Genomic DNA, 25,109 nt, shown 5'->3' with positions numbered 1-25,109 from the left:
CTCATGATCATGCATTATAGTGATAAAGTTCAGTGTAACTCAGCTCAAATATTTGAGGCATTTGTTAAGTCCCATTTTAGCCAACCTGCTTACTCTTTCATACTTTAGCTCTGAACCACAGAAAATTGACATTGACAAATACAACTGACAGTCACTTCCAGACTGGTTGCTTAAAACTTCCCAAGTGTTCATGCGACACTCTGCGGGAAGGAAAGGATGATTAGAATGCAAGAATCCCACCCACCACTCACACACATTCAGACAGTGAGAGAAAAAAACAAAACACCCAAAATGAAAAAGAAAGGCTGGAATCGTTCTAGCAGTTAGCGTTCTACCTATACGGAGCAAAAGGCAAAACAAGTGCACATACTGTAAATGCAGGCTAGCTGCTGCACGCACATCCGCAGTCCCCTTGAATACACTACACTGCAACGGCATTGCTCAAAAGCTCATAGCATCAATTACAGTTCTTCGTCCGTGCTTATCGAACACTTCTGTTCTAATGACAGCATGAATGGCTAATAAACTTGTTTTCGCAACGGTTGACTAGCTTATGTTTTGGCAATGGGAGAAGGGAGTACGAAATAGTGCTACTCCACAAATCACAAATGCATCCCTTCAGCTTTCAGGTTGCAGTACTGCGGAATGGGAAGTATTTCCTTGCCTGGGAGCCGTAGTGAAGAGTGAGGGGAGGGGCTCCACGGAAGAACTGGCAATCAGAAACCAGCAATCGCTTCGGTCTTCTTTTTGTGGTATCTGCCACATTCAACAAGAGGCATTTCGCTGTTTCACGGGTCAGTCTGGGCTTCTTTTAATGTGAAATTTGCCTCGCCATCCGTGGGAAGGCACTTAGGAGCAAGGGGGGAGAAGAGAGAACGGAGGGGAAAGAGCCCCTGCAGCGAAGCATAAAAGTAGGCTTTTATCACCCAACGCTACAGGCTGCAAAGTGAGCAAGAACGTTTTTCTTCCCCTCTAAGACTAAATGGTTTAATTCTTTTGGGGTGTCTTCAAAGAAAGATCAAACAGCGGGTACAATGACTGAGAGAGAATCGGCGACAGACACCGGAACTGCAGGTAAAAACTATTCTATTTATGATTCAGACCTGTAAAGCTATGCTGTAGTACTGCGAGGACGGCCAGCGAAGAGATGGATAGGCGTGCACATCTGCAATAGCCCAAATGGTCTTCAAGACTGCATTTTTGTTTTTTATCTCCATTTTTTCTTTCCTCCTTCCCTAGATTCTGAAAGTAGGTTAGGTAATGTATTGCGAATCCCATGTAAACCGAGAGGAACGATGTACTAACTACAAGCTTGTGCAGTATGTTGTGATTTCAAGCTTTGACAGACCACTTTGAAGGCTTGAAGTTGGAAACGTTCAAACCCGATTATGCGTTATATGTGTTCCTTTAAGGGTTTTGATGAGCCTTTTATTGACGGAATGCTAATATGGCCACACATGCACTGCTCAAAACCTATTACTCAATGCTGGGAAAATTTAATTGGCGAACTTGGCGGTGGGTACTTTCCATAATTCCGTGATTCTGTTCCAAAAACCTGAAAACACAATTTTTACCAAGTAATACGGATTAAAGTGAATTATTGTTATTAGAACTACGTGAGTGGCTAACTCTGGACAATGGATATTTAAGGTAAAAACGAGAAAAAAAACGTGGTCCCTTTCCATAAGTAGGGATAAAATCTAAAGGTTAAGAAAAATCACATTTGAGTTTTGACTTCCAACATCCATGGCGGTGCGGAATGGAGTCACATGGCCGGTCCCTAGGGGATTCTGATTCAATGCAGCAAAACTGCATGCGCTGCTCCCTGCCAGGTAAAACAATACTGCGGCTTGGATGTTTCACCCATTTGTCTTTTTCTTCTGTGATTACTTCTACCACCAACTCGGCAGGGATGATTTGACACAGTTTCTACATTTAATAGTGTTTTTGTTGTACCTCAATGAGAGGATTCCTTTCACTCTGCTGTGGTTATTCCTGTTGCTCTAAGGATGGTTTCTGTGGCATACAGTACTGTAGCTGATGCCCTCCCCTGTTTAAGGAGAGAGAAAAGTTATGAGATGCTTAGATGAACATGTTTTTTCATTGGCAGTGTTGTAGATGAGATTTGCAATAGCTTACAAGGGAGTGTTCCTGCAGGAGTTTAGGGAAGAAAAGGCACTGTCTGCCCTTCAAAAGGACAGAGCAATAGACTGTCTGACATCAGCACTCATGACACTTGGGAGTGGTCCTTACATCCCATTCAAATCTCTTTTGCTGATAAACTAAACTGAATTATAATAGTGCAGCACACAAACCCAGACTAAGCTTTTGCATGAACAGGCATTGCTACATGGTAAAAGTAATACAGGCCTGCAGTATTTTTGTGCAATTCATGCCTTTGAAACAGTTTCCACATTGCCAGAATTTTCAATTTGGTGTTTTCCATATCTGTTGAAAACATCTTCATGCTTTCAGGTTCTCGCAGAAAGAATTGCCTCACTAGTTGTCAGATTTCTAAGCTGTCACTTGTTATCCCCCTGCAGTGAAGCTACAGAAACAGATCAAGTAGTATGCTGTAATGCGTTCTCACCAATCCATTACTGCAGCAGTTGCCTGGGATGAATGATGGATGATGGGGTAGAATAAATAGTCTGTCAAGTATGGGTGGATTAACACATTTATTTGTTATAACTGTGATTGAAGAAGTGTGTGTTCCAGCATGGGCAAGTCCATTTGACTGCTGATACAGGCCTTTTCTCTCTGTATATCACCAATCTATTTTATTTGCCTGTGGGGTAATGCAACACACATGTATGAGGCAGGGCCTAAGGAAATAGTAAATAATCTGCTATTCTAAATGTATTTCCAACTTATATAAATGTTTGTATAAGGCAAACATGAGATGAGTGAAGAAGCCGTGTTGCCAGCAGCTTTGTTTTAGGCCTTTATTTCTGTGTCTGCAGTGTTCTTGAGGATCTCTGTTATTGGTGTTACCTGTGTACTAAATGTTGCTTTACTGCGTAAAACTAATTAATATTGAAATTGAAATGGGCAAGATGTCTAAATGATATGCTTATTCGTGGAGATTGACCAAAAAATTTAAAAGTTTAAAGGAATTTTTATTGATTTGAAAATCAAGTTTGCCTCACAAATCTTGGATCCTGCGTTTGATAATAACATGGTGTGTCTTATGTCTGGCGTTCTCCCTGTATGCATGAGGGATTTCTGTATTGCTGTGGTTTTCATTAACCAGTTGGTCAATGGGTGTGTGTGAATTGTGCCCAATTTATAATAGTGTCATGCAAGACACTATTAACCTGCCCAGGATGTAGTCCTTCTATGTGCCCCATTTTCTTGGGATAGACTCTGAGACTCTGTGTAGCCAGTTACCAGTTACAAGAGGGTTTATGATGGATGGGAGAAATTAGACTGTGCACTACAAAGTATAATAATAATAATAAACTTTATATAGTGCCTTTAGGTGGCTTCTCAAAGCACTTTACAGAACAACAACAATAATAAAATATACACAAGATAAGCACAATGAAAAAACACAATGTGAGGAACAGTAGATGGGGTTACTGAATACGGTAGGAGCAAAGGGGGTAAATAACAGAACCAGTTAAGTAAAAGCCATTCTAAAGCAGAAGCTTCTGAGTCTAGATTTGAAAGAGTTTAGGGAAGGTGACTCTCTGATATCCTTAGGGATAGAGTTCCAGAACTTTGGGGCGTAACAGGAGAAGGCCCTGTGACCCATAGAGTGTAGATAGGGGGATAGGTGGGGAGTAAGGCGATTATAGTTCAGATAGGTACTGAGGTGCCAAACCATGCAGAGCCTTATAGTTGAGCATGAGGATTTTGATGTCGACACGAAACCTGACAGGAAGCTAGTGCAAGGACAACCAGGAGAGGAGTAATGTGATCACCTGCACTAGATCTGGTCAGGATTTTGCCTGCTGAATTTTGGTCATACTTGAGTTTGTTCAGTGTGGATTTAGAAACCCCAGTGAGTACAGCATTACACTAGTCATTTCAGGAGAAGACAAATGTGTTGATCAGCTTTTCAGCAACAGTTAGCAATTATTTCTGAGGAGAAAGAAAATGTTTTGACAATATTTTGCAAATGTGGGTTGAATGTCAAGCCTGAATCAAATATCACCCCCATTTTTTTAAAATTTAGACTGAAGTTCAAGTAGAGTACCATCCACAGATAGGGTTATAGCATTGGCTTCACAAAGTTGATGGGGGGTGGCAATAAGCATAACTTCAGTCTCGTCACAGTTTATATAAAGAAAAATTTGAATCATCCATGTTTTTAATGTTGGAGATGCAATTAGAGAGAATAGAGACAGCCACATCAGTGCCAGGTTTGGTATGAATGTAGATCTGAGTATCGTCAGCATATACAGTGCCTTGCGAAAGTATTCGGCCCCCTTGAACTTTTCAACCTTTTGCCACATTTCAGGCTTCAAACATAAAGATATAAATTTTTTATTTTATGTGAAGAATCACCAACAAGTGGGACACAATTGTGAAGTGGAACGAAATCTATTGGATTTTTGAAACTTTTTTAACTAATAAAAAAATGAAAAGTGGGGCGTGCAAAATTATTCGGCCCCCTTGCGTTAATACTTTGTAGAGCCACCTTTTGCTGCGATTACAGCTGCAAGTCGCTTGGGGTATGTCTCTATCAGTTTTGCACATCGAGAGACTGAAATTCTTGCCCATTCTTCCTTGCAAAACAGCTCGAGCTCAGTGAGGTTGGATGGAGAGCGTTTGTGAACAGCAGTTTTCAGCTCTTTCCACAGATTCTCGATTGGATTCAGGTCTGGACTTTGACTTGGCCATTCAAACACCTGGATACGTTTATTTGTGAACCATTCCTTTGTAGATTTTGCTGTATGTTTGGGATCATTGTCTTGTTGGAAGATAAATCTCTGTCCCAGTTTCAGGTCTTTTGCAGACTCCAACAGGTTTTCATCCAGAATGGTCCTGTATTTGGCTGCATCCATCTTCCCCTCAATTTTAACCATCTTCCCTGTCCCTGCTGAAGAAAAGCAGGCCCAAACCATGATGCTGCCACCACCATGTTTGACAGTGGGGATGGTGTGTTGAGGGTGATGAGCTGTGTTGCTTTTACGCCAAACATATCGTTTTGCATTGTGGCCAAAAAGTTCGATTTTGGTTTCATCTGACCAGAGCACCTTCTTCCACATGTTTGGGGTGTCTCCCAGGTGGCTTGTGGCAAACTTTAGACGAGACTTTTTATGGATATCTTTGAGAAATGGCTTTCTTCTTGCCACTCTTCCATAAAGGCCAGATTTGTGCAGTGTAAGACTGATTGTTGTCCTATGGACAGACTCTCCCACCTCAGCTGTAGTTCTCTGCAGTTCATCCAGAGTGATCATGGGCCTCTTGGCTGCATCTCTGATCAGTCTTCTCCTTGTCTGAGCTGAAAGTTTAGAGGGACGGCCAGGTCTTGGTAGATTTGCAGTGGTCTGATACTCCTTCCATTTCAAGATGATCGCTTGCACAGTGCTCCTTGGGATGTTTGAAGCTTGGGAAATCTTTTTGTATCCAAATCCGGCTTTAAACTTCTCCACAACAGTATTACGGACCTGCCTGGTGTGTTCCTTGGTCTTCATGATGCTCTCTGCGCTTTCAACAGAACCTTGAGACTATCACAGAGCAGGTGCATTTATACAGAGACTTGATTACACACAGGTGGATTCTATTTATCACAATCAGTCATTTAGGACAACATTGGATCATTCAGAGATCCTCGCTGAACTTCTGGAGTGAGTTTGCTGCACTGAAAGTAAAGGGGCCGAATAATTTTGCACGCCCCACTTTTCATTTTTTTATTAGTTAAAAAAGTTTCAAAAATCCAATAGATTTCGTTCCACTTCACAATTGTGTCCCACTTGTTGGTGATTCTTCACATAAAATAAAAAATTTATATCTTTATGTTTGAAGCCTGAAATGTGGCAAAAGGTTGAAAAGTTCAAGGGGGCCGAATACTTTCGCAAGGCACTGTAAGTGATAGTTGAGGCCATATGGAAACATTTAAATGCTGAAAAGTAGGGTGCCCAGTATTGAGCCCTGAGGAACACCAGACTTAACGAGTCCAGTTTCAGACCTAAGTCCGCCAAGAGAGACAACATGACAGTGATCAGTGAGGTAAGACTTGAACCATTTTAAGAACAGTGTCAATAATTCCAAACCCAATCCAAAGATGAGAAAATAAGATATCATGATTAACAGTGTCAAAAGCAGCACTGAGATCAAGAAGAATGAGGATCAAAAGAGAACCAAAATCTTTGAGCTATTAGAAGATCGTTAGTGACTTTGACCAGGGCAGATTCTGTGCTGTGAAGTTTTTGGAAACCAGATTGGAGAGGTTCGCAATGAGGTGGTTGTTTAACTGAAATGTGACAGCACATTCAAGAATTTGTGGAAGAAAGGGTAATTTGGAGGTGAGGCGAAAATTGTTTAGGTTTTCCAGAGTCATGTTTGACTTTTTTGGCACAGGTTAATGACTGCAGTTTTGAGGACAATGTATATATCCATGAAATCTGGATTTAATTCACAGAGTATCACAACCCCTCGGTTGTTTTTTCTCCATTTCTAAGATCAATGTAGGAGTCTTTCTGTACCAATGTAACAATGCAACAAGGACAGGTAATGTATTGCTTTGCTACATACAGTAGATTAGACTTTATGAATATTATTACATTTTTATGGTCTAACTAAATGAGTTTTCATTATACATTGCATAGATCATTAGTTTAGCTGCAAAGCTTTCCTGTAAATTACAAGGCATGGGTTGTTTTTCTGACATTTAAACCCACTCATGCCATTACGAGCATTTTCTGGCCTATTGCTGACATTACTTTAAATCTCTTTTCTTCATCAGGCTCGCCAAGGAAAAAGAAACTGTATGTCTTTTACAGCAGTAATCAAAATCTCCTAGTGACTTGCAAAGTACAGAAACATACAGGAACACACCCTCTAATAAGAATAGCAAATGTATGAAATATGAATTAGAAAAAACGTTTTAAAAGAAGCATGTTAATTAACATCTGTGTGTGATGATAAAGTGTGTGTTGGTATTGCCTACCAGATGGACTAGATGGGCCTTCTTTGTAAACTTTATTATGGTCTAATGTGGTGGATATGCTAAGATAAATCATTCATCCATTCATCCATCTACTAACCACTTCTTCCATCTCAGGTTCACAGGAGCCTATCCCAGCAAGCAATGGGTGCAAGCCAGAATACAGTGTACTTTTGTGAATTTTCTTAGGGTCGATTGGGTGGTTGCTAGGTTTTAATCTGTACTGAAGCACAAGTTAGAACCTTTAATCGTAGTTTGTTCAGCGCAACAGGCTTTTGTTTGTAAACACCATTACAAACCAGGAAAAAGCAACTGTATGTCAGGTGGATGTCCAGGTGGATGCTGCACATTGGTGGTGGTGGAGGGGAGTCCCCATTACCTGTAAAGCGCTTTGAGTGGAGTGTCCAGAAAAGCGCTATATAAGTGTAAGCAATAATAATAATAATAATTATTATTATTATTATTATTATTATTATTATTATTATTATTATTATTATTATTATTATTATTATAGCTAGAGTAAAATGTGCTGTCATACTTCATGTGTTGTTTGTAGGTAGTCTAATCTCTTGACTTTACAGTACAAGATGACTGGTTGAGGACTTTTAACAGTTTGGTATTTCGACATTTAGAAAGTTGCAGACTTTGAGCATACAGTATAATTGGGATTTTCCAGTATGTGTAAATTATTATGGATACGTGATTAATAGTTAAGGTCATGAATGATGTGGTACTACAAAGTGAGTTGACTTAAAATAAGCAGAAAGTCAAAAGTCTAAAAAATGTCAGTGGTCAAATGTCTTTCACTTTTTTAGAGAAAAGAAGATGTTTTTTCAGAGTAACGTTGAAAACTGTATAAAACCTTAACATCTCTCCTTGCCTATCATGATATATTTAGTTGCTCTTTATCATTTAATAAACATCATAGCAAATTGTACAGTGCAAATAGTCCACACTTCAAAACCAAGCCTGTAATATTCTTATATTTTAATGGTAAAAGTTAAAATATTTTGGCTTTGTGCCATTAGAACTGTGTTTCTGTTACATTTATTCTGCTCCTGTTCTTTATAGATGTGTGGATGTGGGTGAAGGTTGATTTCAAGCAGTCAAGCAGAAGATTAGTAAGTGTAAAGACATGATAGCTCCCACCCGGTGACAATCAGAAGAGACGCTGCTTCTTGAGGAGCTGGGTTGACCACAGTTGATTGAGGCCCTGCTCATGCACTACTGTGCTGACAATCAGCAAGCTCTTCTTATCAAGAATAATTTATTGTATTGCCAGTCTGTTTTAAAACAATAAGCTGCCTACAGTCTGGAACTCAGGTAACATGTAATATAAAAAGAGCAAGATTCAGAGGTGGCACCTAATGCTTAAGTCATGTGAAGATGTTAGTGAACAACTAGGAGCACCAGAAATCTTTCTGAACTGTTCCTTTGAACGTCCAATTGAGAACAACTCGTTGGTAGCTAGTGTTGGTCTTCCTGAGAAATGGAGACCGTAGTGGGTGTGAAACCCTTGAGCAGGATCTCTGTTGTTGGGTGTACTTGTCATGCACATTCCCATGGTGTCTGTTTGGGAATTTGCCACAAAGAACCTATTGTTCAGGCAGGGGAAACACATTGCTCCAGCTCTCCTTTCTGCAGGACAGTGGCGTATTCCCTTTCAAGAACCAGGGGAACTAATTTGACACTCTGGCAACGCAAAGGTTAAGCCTTCGCTCAAGTGGCTTCAAAGGGTTTAAACAGCATAGGGCTTGTCGGCTTATTCTTTACATGAATAGTAAAAATGTTGTTTCAGGCGGGTGATGCAGGATGGGCAGGAACTCTATTTTCCATTTTTCTTCCAACAGTGTTTAATTGGAAAGTCTATATTTAAGCTCACTCAATTATAACATAAAACACACTTTTAGGATCCTGTTAGACTTTTTGCAATGGGAGCTGCATTTTTACCAGTGCTGCATGCACAATAGAAAAGTGTAGTGCAGATATTTGTGTGTTGGAAGTTATGTGTCCCATCAGTGTGCAGGATGAGTCAGATGTAGTCAGCAGTGCCCTGCTTTCTCATCATGTTTGTTCTGTGCTTTTTATCTTACTTGGATGGTCCACAGGGAGCAGAGAGCAGCTCTTCCACTGTCTAAAGAGTCTGAAAAGAGTGTTCCACACAGCTTAGGCAGACATGCTATATTACAGTCAAGCCAAATCAAGCCAAATCAGGTTTCTCCGCACAATGTTTGTTTCTGCAGTTGTGTAGAATTTGGAGCCTTCTGTACATTTCGAGTCAGAGTAAATAAAAGGTGTTGCAACTATACATGAAACTATATGTGAAAATGTGTGACCCAGTTTATGGTAGAGAGCTTTTAGAGTGTTTTGCTTTCCTGGTTATGAGTTAGAAGTGCAGGATGTCTATTGAAACATGTCTTGAAGCCCTAGATCTTCACATATCTTGAAAGGATTTGCTAAATAGTCCTCTCCATCTTTATCAATAAATTATTGGAGCAGTTCATAGTTGTGTGGTAGAGAAATAAAACAACTTGTACCCGGCCAACATTTCAAGCTGTTATGGCTATTTTATTCCAGATCAATATTTGTGATTGCAGGTCCCCATTTAGAGAGAGGGGAATAAGTACATTTACCTATTTTATTACTAAAGGCAGTGCTTTTTAAATAGATACGGAAATCTTTAACCTTGACCATGATATTACAGTAATGTACCTGGCAACAGATTCTCTGTGTGTTAAAAAATGGTGAAGGATATAATAGTTGCATATTTGGCCTATTTGGTGTACCATAAAACTGAGAGATGGATTAGTAGGATACCATAAGGAGAAACGGTTAAAAGCTAGCATTATGGCACCCAAAGACTCATTTGTTTATTGTGTATTTGTTAAATATCTCTCTCCCCCTTTTCCAAATACAAATGTTTTCTTTTACTTTTTTGTAGCAATGTGCTATTTTATTTTTCAGTATAACGTTATGAAATGCAGAATTGGTTCTGTTCTTGATTATGACATGTTAACAGTGTTGCCTAGTGTTATTTACACCCCTTTTTTAGAATGGACTCATGTGTGCTCTTTTATAGGAAGTACCCAGTGCTGTGATGCGACTGTTCTAATACTGTATGTGCAAGGATTATGTGGAACTTAATCAGGGTCAAGTTTTTATTCAGGAAGGGATCATATTTAGACCTAGACATTGTTCTAACTATAAGACAATCAGACGCTAGTGTAAACCTTGACACAGGATGATGAAAGCATGATTTGTTTTTATTTGAATCTGGATCCTTTCCTGAACACTGGAAATACGACTATTTTCAAATGGCCAGGATGTATAAATCTGAGTACAATTAAATGTATTCCTCCTAGATATTTTTGAAAACTCGAGAAAAGCAAGTATACTAAAAGTAATTATGAGTACCATTTACAGAGATTAGAGCCGTGGTAGCTCAGACAGCAAGGCATCTAACTCCAGACCGGAAGGTCCCAGGCTCAATCCCAGGTATAGGCAAGCGATGTAGCTCTAATTCCTTCCAGACGGCTCCCAGGTCCACTCAGCCTGCTTTCCAAATGAGTAATAATAATAATTGCTTACACTTATATAGCGCTTTTCTGGTGTAGTGATTCATATTCGTTCAGGGACGCCAAATATGTAATGTTAGTGGCTCTCTGAAGGCACCAGTTCTGTAGGGTTTGGGCATTTACTGAGACAATTATTAATTGTAGCAGTAAATCACAAAGTTGATTCTTTTGATGGCTTTAGAGTCCAACCATGTGACATAACTCAAACAACGCACACACACAGGTACTAATACACGAGGATACATTTATTAATACTTAGAATATGCCTTAAACTAACAGATCTTATCGAGAGGGTTATCAGAATACAAAAGATATATATTCAATCAGTTACGAAGTGTTACATATATCAAGAGGACATACGTTCAGTATATCATTCATTAAGACCGTTTCATAAATGAACTTGGTTATAACTTCTACATTAGATACTCGAAACAAGTACATAACTCTTAGGAATTAAATTGATATCAACTGGTTGGGATAACAATTGAATTCTCGAGCTGTAATGCATTGAAGTTGAATACTCATCCAATCTTTGGGGATTCAGATCTCCTGCGGGCACAAAGAAACAGTTGCAGGCTGTTGCTGTCCAATCCGCGCTCTCTGGCTCGGTGCCAGGCTGTGCTGTGCGGCTTGCGACGGTGCGCTGCTGATGCTCACTGACCGGCTAGTTAGTGTTGGCTTTAACTAGCAAAGTTTGTGCACAGGAGAAAAGATGACTGTGGGTCCCAGCAAGTCAGGAAGAGGACCGGTTCGTTCCTAATGAAGAGCTAGTTCTGAATAGTGATTCAGCTGTCCACAGTTCCGACCTGTTCACGAGGCCTGCTGCTGGTTACTCTCTGGCAACCTCCACTCTAGACTCTTAGAACAAAGGAAAGTTCTGGCACTCGGACACACTGGCCGTTCCGTGGTTGTCCGGGCTGAGTCTCAGGATGGTCAGGAGGCACGCTGCGAGAATGTCCTGCCCTTGGGAGCCTTCTGCTCCTGGGCCGTCCTGCCCTGGAATTCTCCTTTGAATTCCCTTTAGAACAGTCCACAGAATCCTCTCCAGAATCCCCTTCTGAATCTGAATCTTGTCGAATCTGAATCTTGTTGAATCTGAATCTGAATCTCTCAGGCTCTCTGTGTTGCCTGTTTTTACCTGGAGGAACTTCAGCTCATTGATTGGCTGAAAGTTCCATGGGCATCAGAGTCCCACGTGGGTTACTTGGCCCTACCGGTCCCTGATTGGTTGATCAAGGTGAGATATGAGTCACTTAGTCCTGACACTTAGGAATGCAATCCAGATGTCCAACTCGCACTCCCTAGACAGATAGGCGCCAATGGATGACCATTGATCATGATAGCCAGGCTTAGCTAAGTGCATCCCCCTTTGGGAGCTGTCCTTGGACCTTAAATCACCTTGCATGAATGGTTTCTCTGTGGCTGCACCACAGAGATGAACAGAGAAATGAGGCCTAATTTGGGAAAGCTCAGAAACACTTAATTCTGCCTTATTATTAAGCCTCGCCGCTACACTGGACACACCACTCAAAGCGCTTTACAGGTAATGGGGACTCCCCTCCACCACCACCAATGTGCAGCATCCACCTGGATGATGCGACGGCAGCCATAGTGCGCCAGAACGCTCACCACACATCAGCTGTCAGTGGGGAGGAGAGCAGAGCAATGTAGCCAATTCGTAGAGAGGGATTATTAGGAGGCCATGATTGGTAAGGGCCAATTTGGAAATTTGGCCAGGACACCGGGGTTACACCCCTACTCTTTTCGAGAAGCGACCTGGGATTTTTAATGACCACAGAGAGTCAGGACCTCGGTTTTACGTCTCATCCGAAGGACGGCGCCTGTTTACAGTATAGTGTCCCCATCACTATACTGGGGCATTAGGACCCACATGGACCGCAGGGTGAGCGCCCCCTGCTGGCCCCACTAACACCTCTTCCAGCAGCAACCTTAGTTTTTCCCAGGAGGTCTCCCATCCAGGTACTGACCAGGCTCACACCTGCTTAGCTTCAGTGGGTTACCAGTTGTGAGTTGCAGGGTGATATGGCTGCTGATAAGTACCGGGGGTTAATCCTTCCAGGGGTGATAGACCGGCCGGAGTGTGATGCTGACCACATCACCTCCACCTCCAGTGTTGGATGGTCAAAAAAATAGTGGCCTTTGCCCCCCATTCCCCCATGGGCCTTTATGGCCTGAAAAGGGACCTACCTATTTACAGAGATTAATTTTTAGTGTATACATTTTTCCCACCTGTTATTCTTATGCTTACTCAGATCGTTAAGAGTTAACGTTTGGAGTTTTGGCACACCATGGTGGTCCAATCTTCACATTCCTCTGAAGTATGTGATATGACTGTTCACACATGTGGTCAGGCAGAGTAAAGACCAGCAAGAGCAGAAAAAAAGAACAGATGCAGGAATCTACCCCAAATGCAGAAGGAGGGGCCAAGCATTACAGACATTTCTTCCATTCCCTGCATTGCATTGCAAACAGCGCTGATCTTTGCATGAATGTAATCGGTTCTGTGGGAAGGGTCTTTAGGTCAGTGCAGTTCTGATGACATTGTTTTGGTGAATTTAAGGTAAATTTAACACACGTGATAAATAGTCCTGAAGATGTTTTTTCTGAGAGCTAGGAAATGATAAGTATCGTATTTCTTTAACTCCCCCACACCTCCTTCCACAAAGGCCTCCCAGAGCTGTTAAACTTGGCAAAGCTGATCATTTTGAATATTGGGTTTGGGTAGGAGATAAAATATATATTTAATGGAAGGATGTGTAATTAGGATATATCTGTTCTACGTACAAATGAGGAAACTGTGGAAGTGATGGAGAGGCCGAGGAAAAGGAATTATAAGTTAAGCAAGACTTGCTTTACATTTTCTGTCTCCTTAAACTTGAGGCCCCTCAGTGGAATGCGGTCAGTTCCTGGAGAGAGTGCTCCTTAAGGGCTAGACCACTGAGCTTCCTCTCCAGAGAGCATCAGCATGCATCTGTGAGGAGAGGAGTTCAGGTTCCCATGAGAGAGCAGACAGCAGAAGCACAACCAAATCCAGCTGTGCAGACACAGTCACTTCACTGGAGGAGACATCTCTCTTGCTTGTATGTTAAAATAGGTCTGAGTGATCAAAAGACATGCAGAGTATCAACTTTCTCTCTCCTGTAAGATGTTTGGAGTTGAAGTGAAGTGATAGTTGTGTTTTCTTTCTCTGTCTGATTTTTAATCTGGAAGCTGAAATGAAGTGTGCTTTGTGGAAAACTCCAAGGAAATCAACTACTTTTCCACCAGAATTCCAGGTTCTGATTGCGTCTAATCAGTTGTGTATTTTGTGCGCAATTAGTTGGCGAAATATTAAATTAAATTATTCTGGGAATGGATGTAAAAAGGTTGGGCTCTAGTACGTTTTGTTGGGCTAACAACAAAGCACATTGCTGCTCCTAGTGCTGTGTTTATTGAATTCACACAGTCTGGTATTGTGTAAAATTGAAGACTAAATTGAATTGTCCGTGTCTGCAGTGCCTTGAGAGAGACAAGTCGTAACAAATCTTGAGAATTACATCGTGCTTCCTGAATGAGTTAACTCCAGTGCGCTGACCAAAGTCCACGCTGGGCTTTCACAGTCTGACCTTTCAAAAACTCCCTCCTAAATCTACAGCGTCAGACATCTCCACCTGTGCTAATAAGTAGCAGGCCTGCCATGTATCATCTGTTTGGGTGCGGCATTTGTGATGGTAGTGAATGCAATTAAGTTGATTAATCAATCAAAAATATACTTGTAATACAACACGTTGTAATAATGGGAACAAAAACCCTGCATTAGCGCTTTACTAAATCAAGTGACGTCCTCCAGGAAGTCAAAATATCCCATAAATCGGTAATAATTCAGTTTTACCATAATGTGTAGTCTATATTTTATTGCAAAATGGATATGCAGTAACATTAGGGTTTCTGTCCATGTTTAGAGATGTCTTTGAAATATATAATCTAATTCTTATTGATGCTGTTTCATCTTTTAGATCCGTTCTTTTTACCTTGATTCAATCGCTCTTTCATACTGAAAACTGTTGCGGTAAAATAGACAACGTTGACTCAACGCATTACCAAAACCTAAAATCAAAAACTTATGTTAAGCAGTGTTTGTGATTTTTTGGTTTTATTTTTGTAAACCGGAGGGAACAAAAAACTCCTGAACAAAGGTCAAATGTAAGGTGTCCCTATGGTAAGACTATTTTATTGGTTTAAAACAGATTGTGCTGTTTCTTATTCAGGTCTTTAGAAACTGGAATTGAAATGCAAACTTAAAAAATTAAACAAGTAGAACTTAATTCTATTAATGTTATGAGCAATCAAAAACATTTTAAGTGCAGCCAAAATCTGAATACTTTTTCAATTGTGAAAAGAAGAGATAAAAAAATAAAAAAGTCAGCAATGCCTTGCAGTCTTCTGAAACATCTTTCCAATATGATTTATTTTATAAAATGAGCTTTGAATTTGCCTGTATTATCTAGCTTTGCTTCTTGTCAGTGTTAGAATTGAGAATGTGCTTCTCTGGTCTTTTTTCTTCTGGCCTGTGTCATGGTAGAATGCTGATAGCTATGCTCCAAAGTAGTTTTTAAATGTTAAAATGTGGTTTGTAGTCAATTATTAATTTCTATTGTTTTTAAATACAAATCTAAACCTTTTCCAGCATCTGCGAATTCAGCTTCCGTCATATTACATCTTTTCCCTGTCTGGTCTGCACTGCTCAGGACTGAGAATTTCAAGTGTCAGCTGTCAGCTGTTGAGATATTCTTTCTTTTGAGTTGGTATTCCTTAGGCTGGTAAAATAGAAAAAAAAATCCTTTCAAATATGGAATAAGCTTTATTTCTTTTAAGCATTTGGACATTCTTAACAGTTGCAGAAAATGAGTGTGGATAAAAAAAAGTGCAGAAGTTGCTAGAATGATTTTCGTAGGGATTTCCTAAGAAATAGCACTTGTCATGTATTATTATAACCCAGCATGTGAACTAGGTCATACTCTTTCATCATCCCTGTACCATGTGAAGGATAATACTAAAAGTTGTAATTGATTTAATACATTTCTTGCTTCAAGCACATTGGCTCAAAAGAAGGCAGATGTTATTTACAAAGTTGGATACCGATAAGATGGCACTTTCACTTGCAAGTACCATCATGGATATGTTCTGTAGTGGATTCATTATAATATTAAATACATGCCTCTCAAATCATTTAAACCACTGTTATATACTGAATTCTGCCGTCACTGCTCTCAGGGGAAGGGCTGCTGTAAAGGAGATGTGGATGATGGATGTTGGCTTTCTGCTCTCCAGACCAACTCAGCCAGCCACTGTGTAATATAAGTAATCTCAGGAGGTTTGATTGGGGTGCTGCATCAGCATGTGTCAGCTGTAAAGGAGCAAGCAAAGGTTAACTCCAGCAGAAGATGCAGAAGGAAGAAGGATTAAAGGCTCAATTGGATATAGTGTGGAATAAACCTTTACTTGTTCCTTACAAGTAACCTTGTCTAGCACGCACATGAGATTTCTGCAAAAGATAGGCAATATTATTTTACTACCTCTCAGGACTGACCCTATATTCAGTGTCAGAAAGAAAAAAAAAACATTAAAGCACTGTTTTAAACACAATCTTCTTTCTTTTTGCCTGCAGGTATTATGGCATGCAGGTGAGCACAATTAAGTACTGTACAATATCTAGATCAGGGGTCAGCAGCTTTTCAGAAGGAGCGTGCAAAGAGTTAGCACATGCACCTGTTTTTACGAATTTGTGTGCTATTGAGACTTTTCTAATGTTAATAATAGTCTTACTTATATTTTCATTAATAACCATGTAATATTAAAATATAATATCTAAAATTCATGAATTAATATGTATATCTCACCATGTCGTGTGATACTTGCTTTGCTTTCCCCTTGCTGAGTTCTCTAGTCCCATACAGTAGCTTGACACTGAGCAGCACACAAGCCTCTGAGTGTTCAGTTGTTTACCAACAACCGAAGGAACAAAGAACTGACTTCATATGTGAAAATACTGTACCTGTTCACTGAGGTATGTTGATCCAAATGCTGGGGGCAGTGAAATGTTTCATGTTGGAAAAACTCCCCGTTCATCTCTCTAAAACAGTTGAAATGGATGAACATCTGGCTTTGCTTTGTGTGTGAAAAATGTTATCAGCTGCACAGATTGTGAGCTTTCCGGTGAAAACAATAGGGTAGCCCTTCTAAATATAATACAGTAAATAAACCAAGTGAATTCTTTCTCCACCAAATACCTTTTTGATTGGATAGCATATTGTAGAGGATTACAGAACAGGCAAGCATGGTTTTCTATCATTTCTCTGACTTAATTTCCTTGTGGCTTGGTATTGCATGTGCCATTAGAGATGACGATTCTTGCCAATAATGGCATGCGTGCTGTAGGCTGCCGACCCCTGGTCTAGAGAAATTCTGACCCTTTGCTTTCAAGTTGGGCACATGTGGGTGGTGGAGATGAGTGGCCTACAGGTGGGCGGAAGCTCTGCTTGAATGATCTCATTAGTTCAAGGCAGGATCCCCTTGAGCCCCTCCTGGCGGGGGCTAAGCACTTGATTCCTGTTTCCCTGAACAAAGAGAACACTGCCCTGCCAACACCTTCAATGAGTCTGGCTTTTTCTCTGCATAAGGCTGAATTGTTCTATTGTCATGAACACACTGAGGAGTCAGCGGACAGTGTTGTTTTCTGCCAGGTTTAGCAATCCGACAGCTAATTGGAGATTCTCAAGAAATCATCATTGAAAAGATCTAAATGTGTGAAATATTCTGTGACGAAGTGGGGGAGGTATTTTACCTTACCAACATGTGTGGGTTTTAGGAGGAAAACAAAATATAGCCATTAGATTATTTGAATCGACCTTGGTTTGTGCTTTTATTCAACTTCAATAATAATCTATTCAAGCTACTGTACATTCAGTTTAATGGACCAGATGTCTTTTTGTCTCAGACTACCAGACCCGTGGCAGGTCAGTGTTACCTAGGCGTGCAGACACAATCAATAAATTGATCCTGGATTCCTGTGTCTTGTTCCTTTTGAGCCAAAGTTAAGAAAATTAAGCCTATTATTTCATATAGAATAAGGCTAATTTTTATCAATAAGTCCTTGGTTCTTATTTTGGTACCTTTCTTATAACAGCACTCCTTAGCACTTTTTTCCAATTTGTTTCCCACATCATGAAATGCTTCACGTTAAATACAAAATAACAGAAAGGTCTTCTTGTAAAATAAGTTAAATACAAAGTAAATGTTCCTGAATGAAACTAGATTGCACAGCATAATGCTGTGCATGGAAAGGATTATTTGCACAATTTGTTCAGCTGTATTCACATGCATTATTCTATAATAAATACTGTAACTGTTCTTCAGTTAAAAACAAATCTGATTTATTCTTGGAATAATGTTGCTTAAAAACACTCTGCTTTTGGAGATGTAAAATTTAAATACTGCAGTTAGAGCCTTTTATTTACAGACTCACTAATGAGCCTCAGAAAGCAGACAAACAGCTTGCTTACTGACCTAAAACTCCTTAGGTACTCAAATATTGTATAGCAAAATCTGGGGAATATGTTTTTAAAGCATTGCATTATTGAGCATGGGCCGTATTTCATGTATCTTCAAATATGAAAAGTCTATATTTAATGCTTAAAATGTGATTTTATTTTTATTATCTGGGTACATATTCCATATCGTGTGTGGGTTCTGGAGAAACAGGGATTACTTTTGTCGAAGTTCTAGTTTTAGGTCATGGTATAGGCCTGCATTGTAGCTTTGAAGCCATGCATTGGTTGTCATTTTATTGTATGCTCGAGCTAAGGGGATTCGGATGTACAGTTTTTTCCAGTCTCCAGCTGTTGCAACACATGTTTCGTGCTCTTTTTGTCTGGGAATTTGGCCAGCTGGAGGCAGTTGAAAAATGACCTCTTGGTTTTTACTGTGCTCACAGTTTACTACATAGTAGCATGAATGGATGTTCATACAGACTGCTGTAAGACAAGGAAAATGGTTTTTAAGAAAAAAGGTGATCAAGACTCACCCTACAGTTTTTGTCAATGATCTTTTATTTTTTTCTCACATAACAACTGTATTAGACCAGTTTTTAGAAATTATGCAAATCTTATTTTCATACATTTTCTTCGTGGATTTCATCTTGCCTATGATTTATTTATGCCTCTCAACTTCTGCTACTACCACCACAACAAAAAGCTTCAAATGTGCTTGTCAATCACCTTAACTGCTGGAAATGGGTCCTAAATGAATGTATTGCATCTGAGTTTGACCGGTACGAAGATGTAGCACAAAACAACAGTACTTTCTAACCCATAAAATAATTACAGAGTAGCTAGATCTTTCTATGTCATAATAGTAATAATAACGCTAAAATATTATAGAGATTTCAGCCCCTTAGAACATGTAGATATGGTTTCAAGACTTCTGGGGCTTTTAGACTAATGACGAAGGAAATGGCAGAGTTCACAGCTTTACGGTCTACTGACCACAGTGCACTCCGTCCGGTTGCAAAGGTTTCTGAATTCTGTATGTTATGTCCTTTGCAGGTAGACGATGATAAATGATGAGAAAAATGAGATATTGTGTTGCAATGAAAAAGCTTTGCAGTAGAAAACAATTAACTAAAAAACAACATTAGCATGAAATTATTGAAGCGCTTTCTTATGTTGATTACCGCATTTTTTGCCTTTAGGATATACAGTTGTGCTTAAAAATTGTAGTTTTAATCATTTTTGGAAGATTGAAGATCTTATGTTATTAACTTATACCTAAAGTAGATTTGTTTTAGTCCATCAGGTCTAACACTTCCTGTAAAACTGGATAGCCTGGTCAACCTATATTTAACTTCCAAAATGTTAGATTTCCTGTTTTGTGATACTGCTAAGATATACAAATGACCTATATTTGGCACTTTTAGTTCCAGAGTTAAATTGCCGGAAAGGCAAGTATTGATGTTTCTATTGTAAGGCCTTAGTATATTGTATGAAGAACAGCATTCCAATATTCAGTAATTGTATCCTTCTTATCCGACAAATTAGGCCTGGTTTCTCAGTATGCTTTGAATTTGTATTTAGTTTAAAGTACAATCTTACCAAAATAGTTTTGAAAATGTAATTATTCTTAATAATGGAAATCTAGTAAGCTTTTGATAAAAAGGGCCACATGACTTCCTGTGCCAACTTTTGTTTCTTGATTTTTCCTTTATTTTGACCACCTTCTTTCCCATTATACAGTAAATCTTACTGCTCGGGCTGGTTTCCCATTAGGCACACGAAGAGCCACCCTTGTCACCCTGGCCTGTGCTTCTGCTTTTAATTAATCCTTATTTTCTGTTACATGGTATACTGGTTAGTGTGCAGCACCTCTTTTTAGCAAACATTTTATTACATGTGCTCAGGTGTTGTCATCTTGAATTGTCAGCAACACCTTTGTGACAAATCTTTTTGCACTTTTGTTCTTCTCAGTCGCAATCATAGGATTTTAGAATGCCTTTTTGAAACTTGTTTTCTTTGGCTTCTTGCTTCCTCTCACAGAGTTAGATATATGACTGCAAAACAGGTTTATTTTAATCTCTGAACGTTTTTATCCTATATTCTTCTTCAGATGAAATGGGGATCTGTAAATTCCATCCATCCATTTTCTCATTTCTTCATCCAGTACAGGGTAGTGGAGGATTCATAAAATGTTGCATAGTACTTTCTTAGGCAACGTTTACAGTGACTCTGTCTTGAGATGAGCAGTTGAGCTTGTCTAGGTCTTAACAATGGCAAAGCAACATTTATGGAATATACAAACACTATACAGTGTGTCAGCTTATATTTATGCTGAAAGCAATAACGTCTGAATAATATTTAAGATATTGATATTAAGAGTTGCTTAATTTGTTGCCTTTTAAAAGGTTAAAATTTTGCAGATGTTTTTTGGGAGGAGTTACCTTAGGGAAAACAGTGTGATATAAGCCATACAGGCACTACAAAACTGGATATCTAGTGAAATTAAGATTTCAAATGCATTGAGCACACTCAGTTTCTTGGAAAACAAGGGGAATTCAGTGACTTGAAATATGGAAACTTTACAGTCCATGTCACCCTAATTAGAATGCTTTATTTAAAGTATAAGTTTTGATTTTCTGCAAGAAAGAAATTGCACTATATATTCTAAAATTCTAAAATTTTGAATAAGTTACAAATGTGCCATTTCCATAGCAACCTATTAATGTTTTGTACTACTGAAAAAGTGTAAAAAATAGTCAGTGTTATATCTTAAAAAATATTTAGATAATCTTTTTCCAGTGATTAGTTTTGTAACAGACAGAAAGGGATGTTTCTGAACATTCATAAGGAAACACTGTAAACACCCAGTGGGGTTCATTTCCATTAAAGGATTTTGCAGCTCAGTGAGTACAATAGGTTGTTTAGGTATTAAATCAGTTTCAGGCAATCATGTTCTGTGGATTTTTGTTGAATTATAAGTTTAAGGAACAAATTGGTCTTTTTTTTTAAAAATGTACCAAACAGCACTAAGTCCCTACATTTGTGTAGGTCATGAAGCAGTAATGTATCTTATTGACTAATAGCAAGCAATTAAAGGAAACCCAATAGCAAAATTACTGGCACAAAATTGATCAGTATTGAATGTCATCTCCACAGGGATTCTCAGAATCCAGGTGCTAGTTTGTGCATGATGGCCTTTTGCAGTAGAACACGTCATTTAGGGTATAGACGGCCAGTGTGTTCCCCATGGAAGTTATTTATATTAACTATTGTTTGTTTGTAGAGAAGGTAACTTCCACTGCATACAATCTGTTTTTCTGGCCTCTTCATTGACTTCATACAAGTACTGTATACATTAATCTGGCAACACTTTATTCATTACTGAGAGGTGCTACAGAAACTGCCCCATCCTCTTTTGATATTAAGAAAGACTGGAATGAATACCTATTTTGAAAACAGTAATTAAACAACAGTCTTAAAGCTCTAGCATGTGGATTTGACTTCAGGCCTTTTGACAGCTGATGTTCTTGCAGTTTTGTCTCCTTAAAGACTCAATTCAGAGCACCCATTTATGAGCAGAGATTGAGCTTGAGTCTGAGGATTTGCCTAACAGCTTGATTGTTAAGGGCATTATGTTTTAATAAAGCTGTTTTGATGATGCAGAAGATCAGTGTTCAATGTGTTGTGTAATATTGTGGTTTGGCAGTTAAAATGTCCCATTTCAGTAATCCACTATCTATTGACAGATTGCCAGTACAGTATGTATGTTTTATGCTTTATTTTAATATGCAGATCCCAAACCTGCTATACTACCTGATCTTTATGGAATATAAGAGTTGCCTTTCCTGTTTTTATTTTGTAACCCACAAGTACACAGTTATTTTAGACATTTTCATTTGTTTTTAGTATTAATTTACTCTTACCCATCAATATGTTTTCATTTGTTAATGATCTCATTCATTTGGGAACATGTCTCCATTGTTTATGATCTAGGGGTGACTTCCTGACAGTCCTCTCTGCATTTAGGGAAGATAAGTCTAGAAGAAAGTGGAAAGATAAACAAAATCTTCAAAAATTATGCAGATTAAATATCTTCAGCCTATAAAGTAGGAGAGCTACTGGAGTCTTTACAGTTCAGAGCCAGAATCTGATTGTAACAAAGTATTGTTATACAGGCAAAAATAATGTTTAATGTAGTCCAAGCATGACATTGTTTCTGCAGTTATTATGGCTGTGTGTCTGTTAAGTGTAATTCAGAATGGGTACAATAATGTGAGTTCAGACAGCTCCTTAAAATAATGCATCAAAGCTGAGTCATTACTGTATATTCCTGGTAATACATTTTGAGAACTACAAGGTTCTGTACTGTCATCTTACTCATATTCATTTCAGTGTTTTTATACAGAGAAGAATTAGACTATATTGAATTGACTGAACGGTCAGTAAATTGAGCTTCATGGAAGTTAAGTCATGTTTCATGTCTGTAGTCTGTATCCCTTTTTCTCTGTAATGGTTTTCAGTGTATTTTGATTCTTAAGTATGTCTTACTGCCATGCTCTAGATTCCTTCTGTAGTCAATGAACCTTCTGCTGGCACTGAAGTTGAAGTTCACTCCCTGAGAAATTCTCAGAGGAATTGCGCCCTGTTGACCTACCCAGCTTCCTGTGTAACATTCCAAGTAAGACGCAAGATTTCGTCTTGGAGGATGTTGAGGGAAAATGGATGTCGTGTCATAACTGTTTTTTAACAAAACTCTCTTCTCTTTTTCTATATAAAATACCTCTACTCAGAAAGTTGTCTCGGTTAAGATGCTATGAAGTAAATCGTGGATTCTAATTATTGTCAGAAGCCCATCCCCTTACTTTACAATAGGTCCTTTATTTAAGAGCAGCAACAGCTCAGCAAAAAAGGATTGGGGAAGAAAAGATTAAGTGGAAAGTTGTCTTTCATTTTCTTCACTTACTGTAGATGTCTTGTTTTTGTGCCGACCCTGGACTCCTGAACTTGCATAGCAAGCATTTATCATTATTGTACGCTATAAACCTTGCAAAGCTGCACCCTGATATTTAATGTGTTTTGCTATAAAAATACCTTAGCAACAAATTGGGAAGTAAAACATGAAATGTCCAGATAAACTGCAATGTAAATGAAGATTTATTTGTTTGTGAATGTGCTTCTTACTCTTACAATATTGTTTACATTCCAGTTCTGAGTATGAGGGCTTTGTTTGCAGGAGACTTTTGGGGAGTCTTTGCAAATCACTTTCAGAATAGCTCAATCTAGTCCCCCCCTCAACCCCTGTCGACTTTTTTTTCCTGCAAAGAGAGATTCATGTCTTTATATAACAGCATATGGTAGAATAGTGAGTAAGCTGTGGAAAATAACACAACTGTTGAGGTAAACTCCTATTAGCACCAATCCCTTTACACTCTAAGTATTGATTATTTTTCTTAGAAAAATGTTTTTTTTTGCAAAGAGGCTTTTCAAGGCATAAGCGAATTCAACAAAAAGGACAGAATTGATCTACAGGTGGTCTCTAATTCAGAGCTGTAATGGAACAGTAAGTGCATTGTGTTGGTTGTGAATGTTCAGTTTTCCCGTAGATGAAAGGCAAGCAATCTGGAAGACAGAGAAATAACATGCAACCCCGCTGAGAGGCAATCTTCAGCCATGGTTAATATATGGGCCTCGGGCCACAGTCTGTATTGTTAAGACCTTTCTTCAGGTGCTATTAAGTAAGGCGAATAAACCAATGATTGTGGCACTGCAAAATTCAATCCTAATTTTCCTCAAATGTCATTTAAAAAAATTTATTAACCATTTGAGCATTCTGGAATGTTAGAAATAGTTTTTTGAAATAGCACAAATTAGGGCTCAAGGCATGAAAGAAAAAAAAATGTGCAGTAATCTCTGACTGTTTTCTGCTCCAAAAAGGATTTTCTAAATTAGTTTTGTGAGCTGATATAAACCTACAGCACCCTTGCAATTGCTTTCTGCCTAAAAATAATGTATAATAATGGTTTAGGGATGCTGTATGTTCTTTTATTGCCCTTTGTATTTCTGCTCTGTAAAATAGCATTAATTTGTACTGTTTGAAGTTTCCTACTGATACGGAAACATTACATATTTATGTAAATTCAGTCCTGTAGTCTATTTCATATTTATCTTTTTACTTGGCCAAATTATCTTCCTTCTCAAATAAGCACCTGTTTAGAATTTTGTCAACGTTTTATTTTATTTGGTATATTATTTGTGAATGGTACAATTCCTTCTGTGAAGGTTGTGGAGTTGTACTGTGTATAGTGTTGATACAAAAAAGTATTTAGAAGGCAGCACAGGACATCATGTTGTTTGATTTATTACCTTTATACGTTTTGAAGCTCATGAGCGATGCAAGTAGAGAGCATTGTGACATCTTGCTTTCAGAAAAGCACTATAAAGGAAGGCTGAATTATAGCCTTGATGCTTTCTTTGTGGAGCAATGATATGATGTTAGCTTATTTCTCATTCAACTAGTTCTTCCAACTTTGGACAGTGCCCTTTTCATCTCATTCATAAAGCCATTGTTAGAATAAATGCCATGACAGTCACGTTGTGTTGTGTTGACAGAGATAGAAAATGAACAAGTAATAGGTTTATTCTATGCTGAAAAAAAAGAAGAAAGAAAACACAACGTTTCGGCCGTGGAGCCTTCTTCAGGTGTGAGAGATAGAAAATTACTTGCAAGTGTCATTCAACCAAGTCAGCATACAAGTCAGAATGGAAATTAATGCTCAAGTCTGACGTTTAAGCCGTTGGTAAGGGGAGTTGTGGTTGTGGGTTCTGGAAATCAAATTGGTATGAAAGAGAGGCAAAGTAAGTCCAAAT

At 38.8% G+C, this 25,109-nt stretch overlaps 1 protein-coding gene across 2 annotated transcripts in view; it reads left to right on the top strand.

Annotated features, from left to right (window-relative positions):
• The first annotated feature begins 342 nt into the window (after positions 1-342).
• The window catches only part of hspa12a (heat shock protein family A (Hsp70) member 12A), a 52,029-nt gene continuing 27,262 nt past the window's right edge, over positions 343-25,109 (top strand). Inside the window, exon 1 of one of the 2 annotated variants that reach the window (XM_088635452.1) lies at positions 343-1,074. In XM_088635452.1, the coding sequence (XP_088491578.1) occupies positions 1,035-1,074 (40 nt within the window). In that variant the 5' untranslated portion in view covers positions 343-1,034. The remainder of the gene's footprint in view (positions 1,075-25,109) is intronic. The other variant, XM_088635453.1, reaches the window with a different exon arrangement.

The sequence above is a fragment of the Lepisosteus platostomus genome, chromosome 6 (assembly GCF_059453375.1).
Source record: "Lepisosteus platostomus isolate fLepPlt1 chromosome 6, fLepPlt1.hap1, whole genome shotgun sequence".
In the NCBI taxonomy this organism is placed as follows: domain Eukaryota; kingdom Metazoa; phylum Chordata; class Actinopteri; order Semionotiformes; family Lepisosteidae; genus Lepisosteus; species Lepisosteus platostomus.
This window is presented reverse-complemented; position numbering and strand designations above follow the sequence as displayed.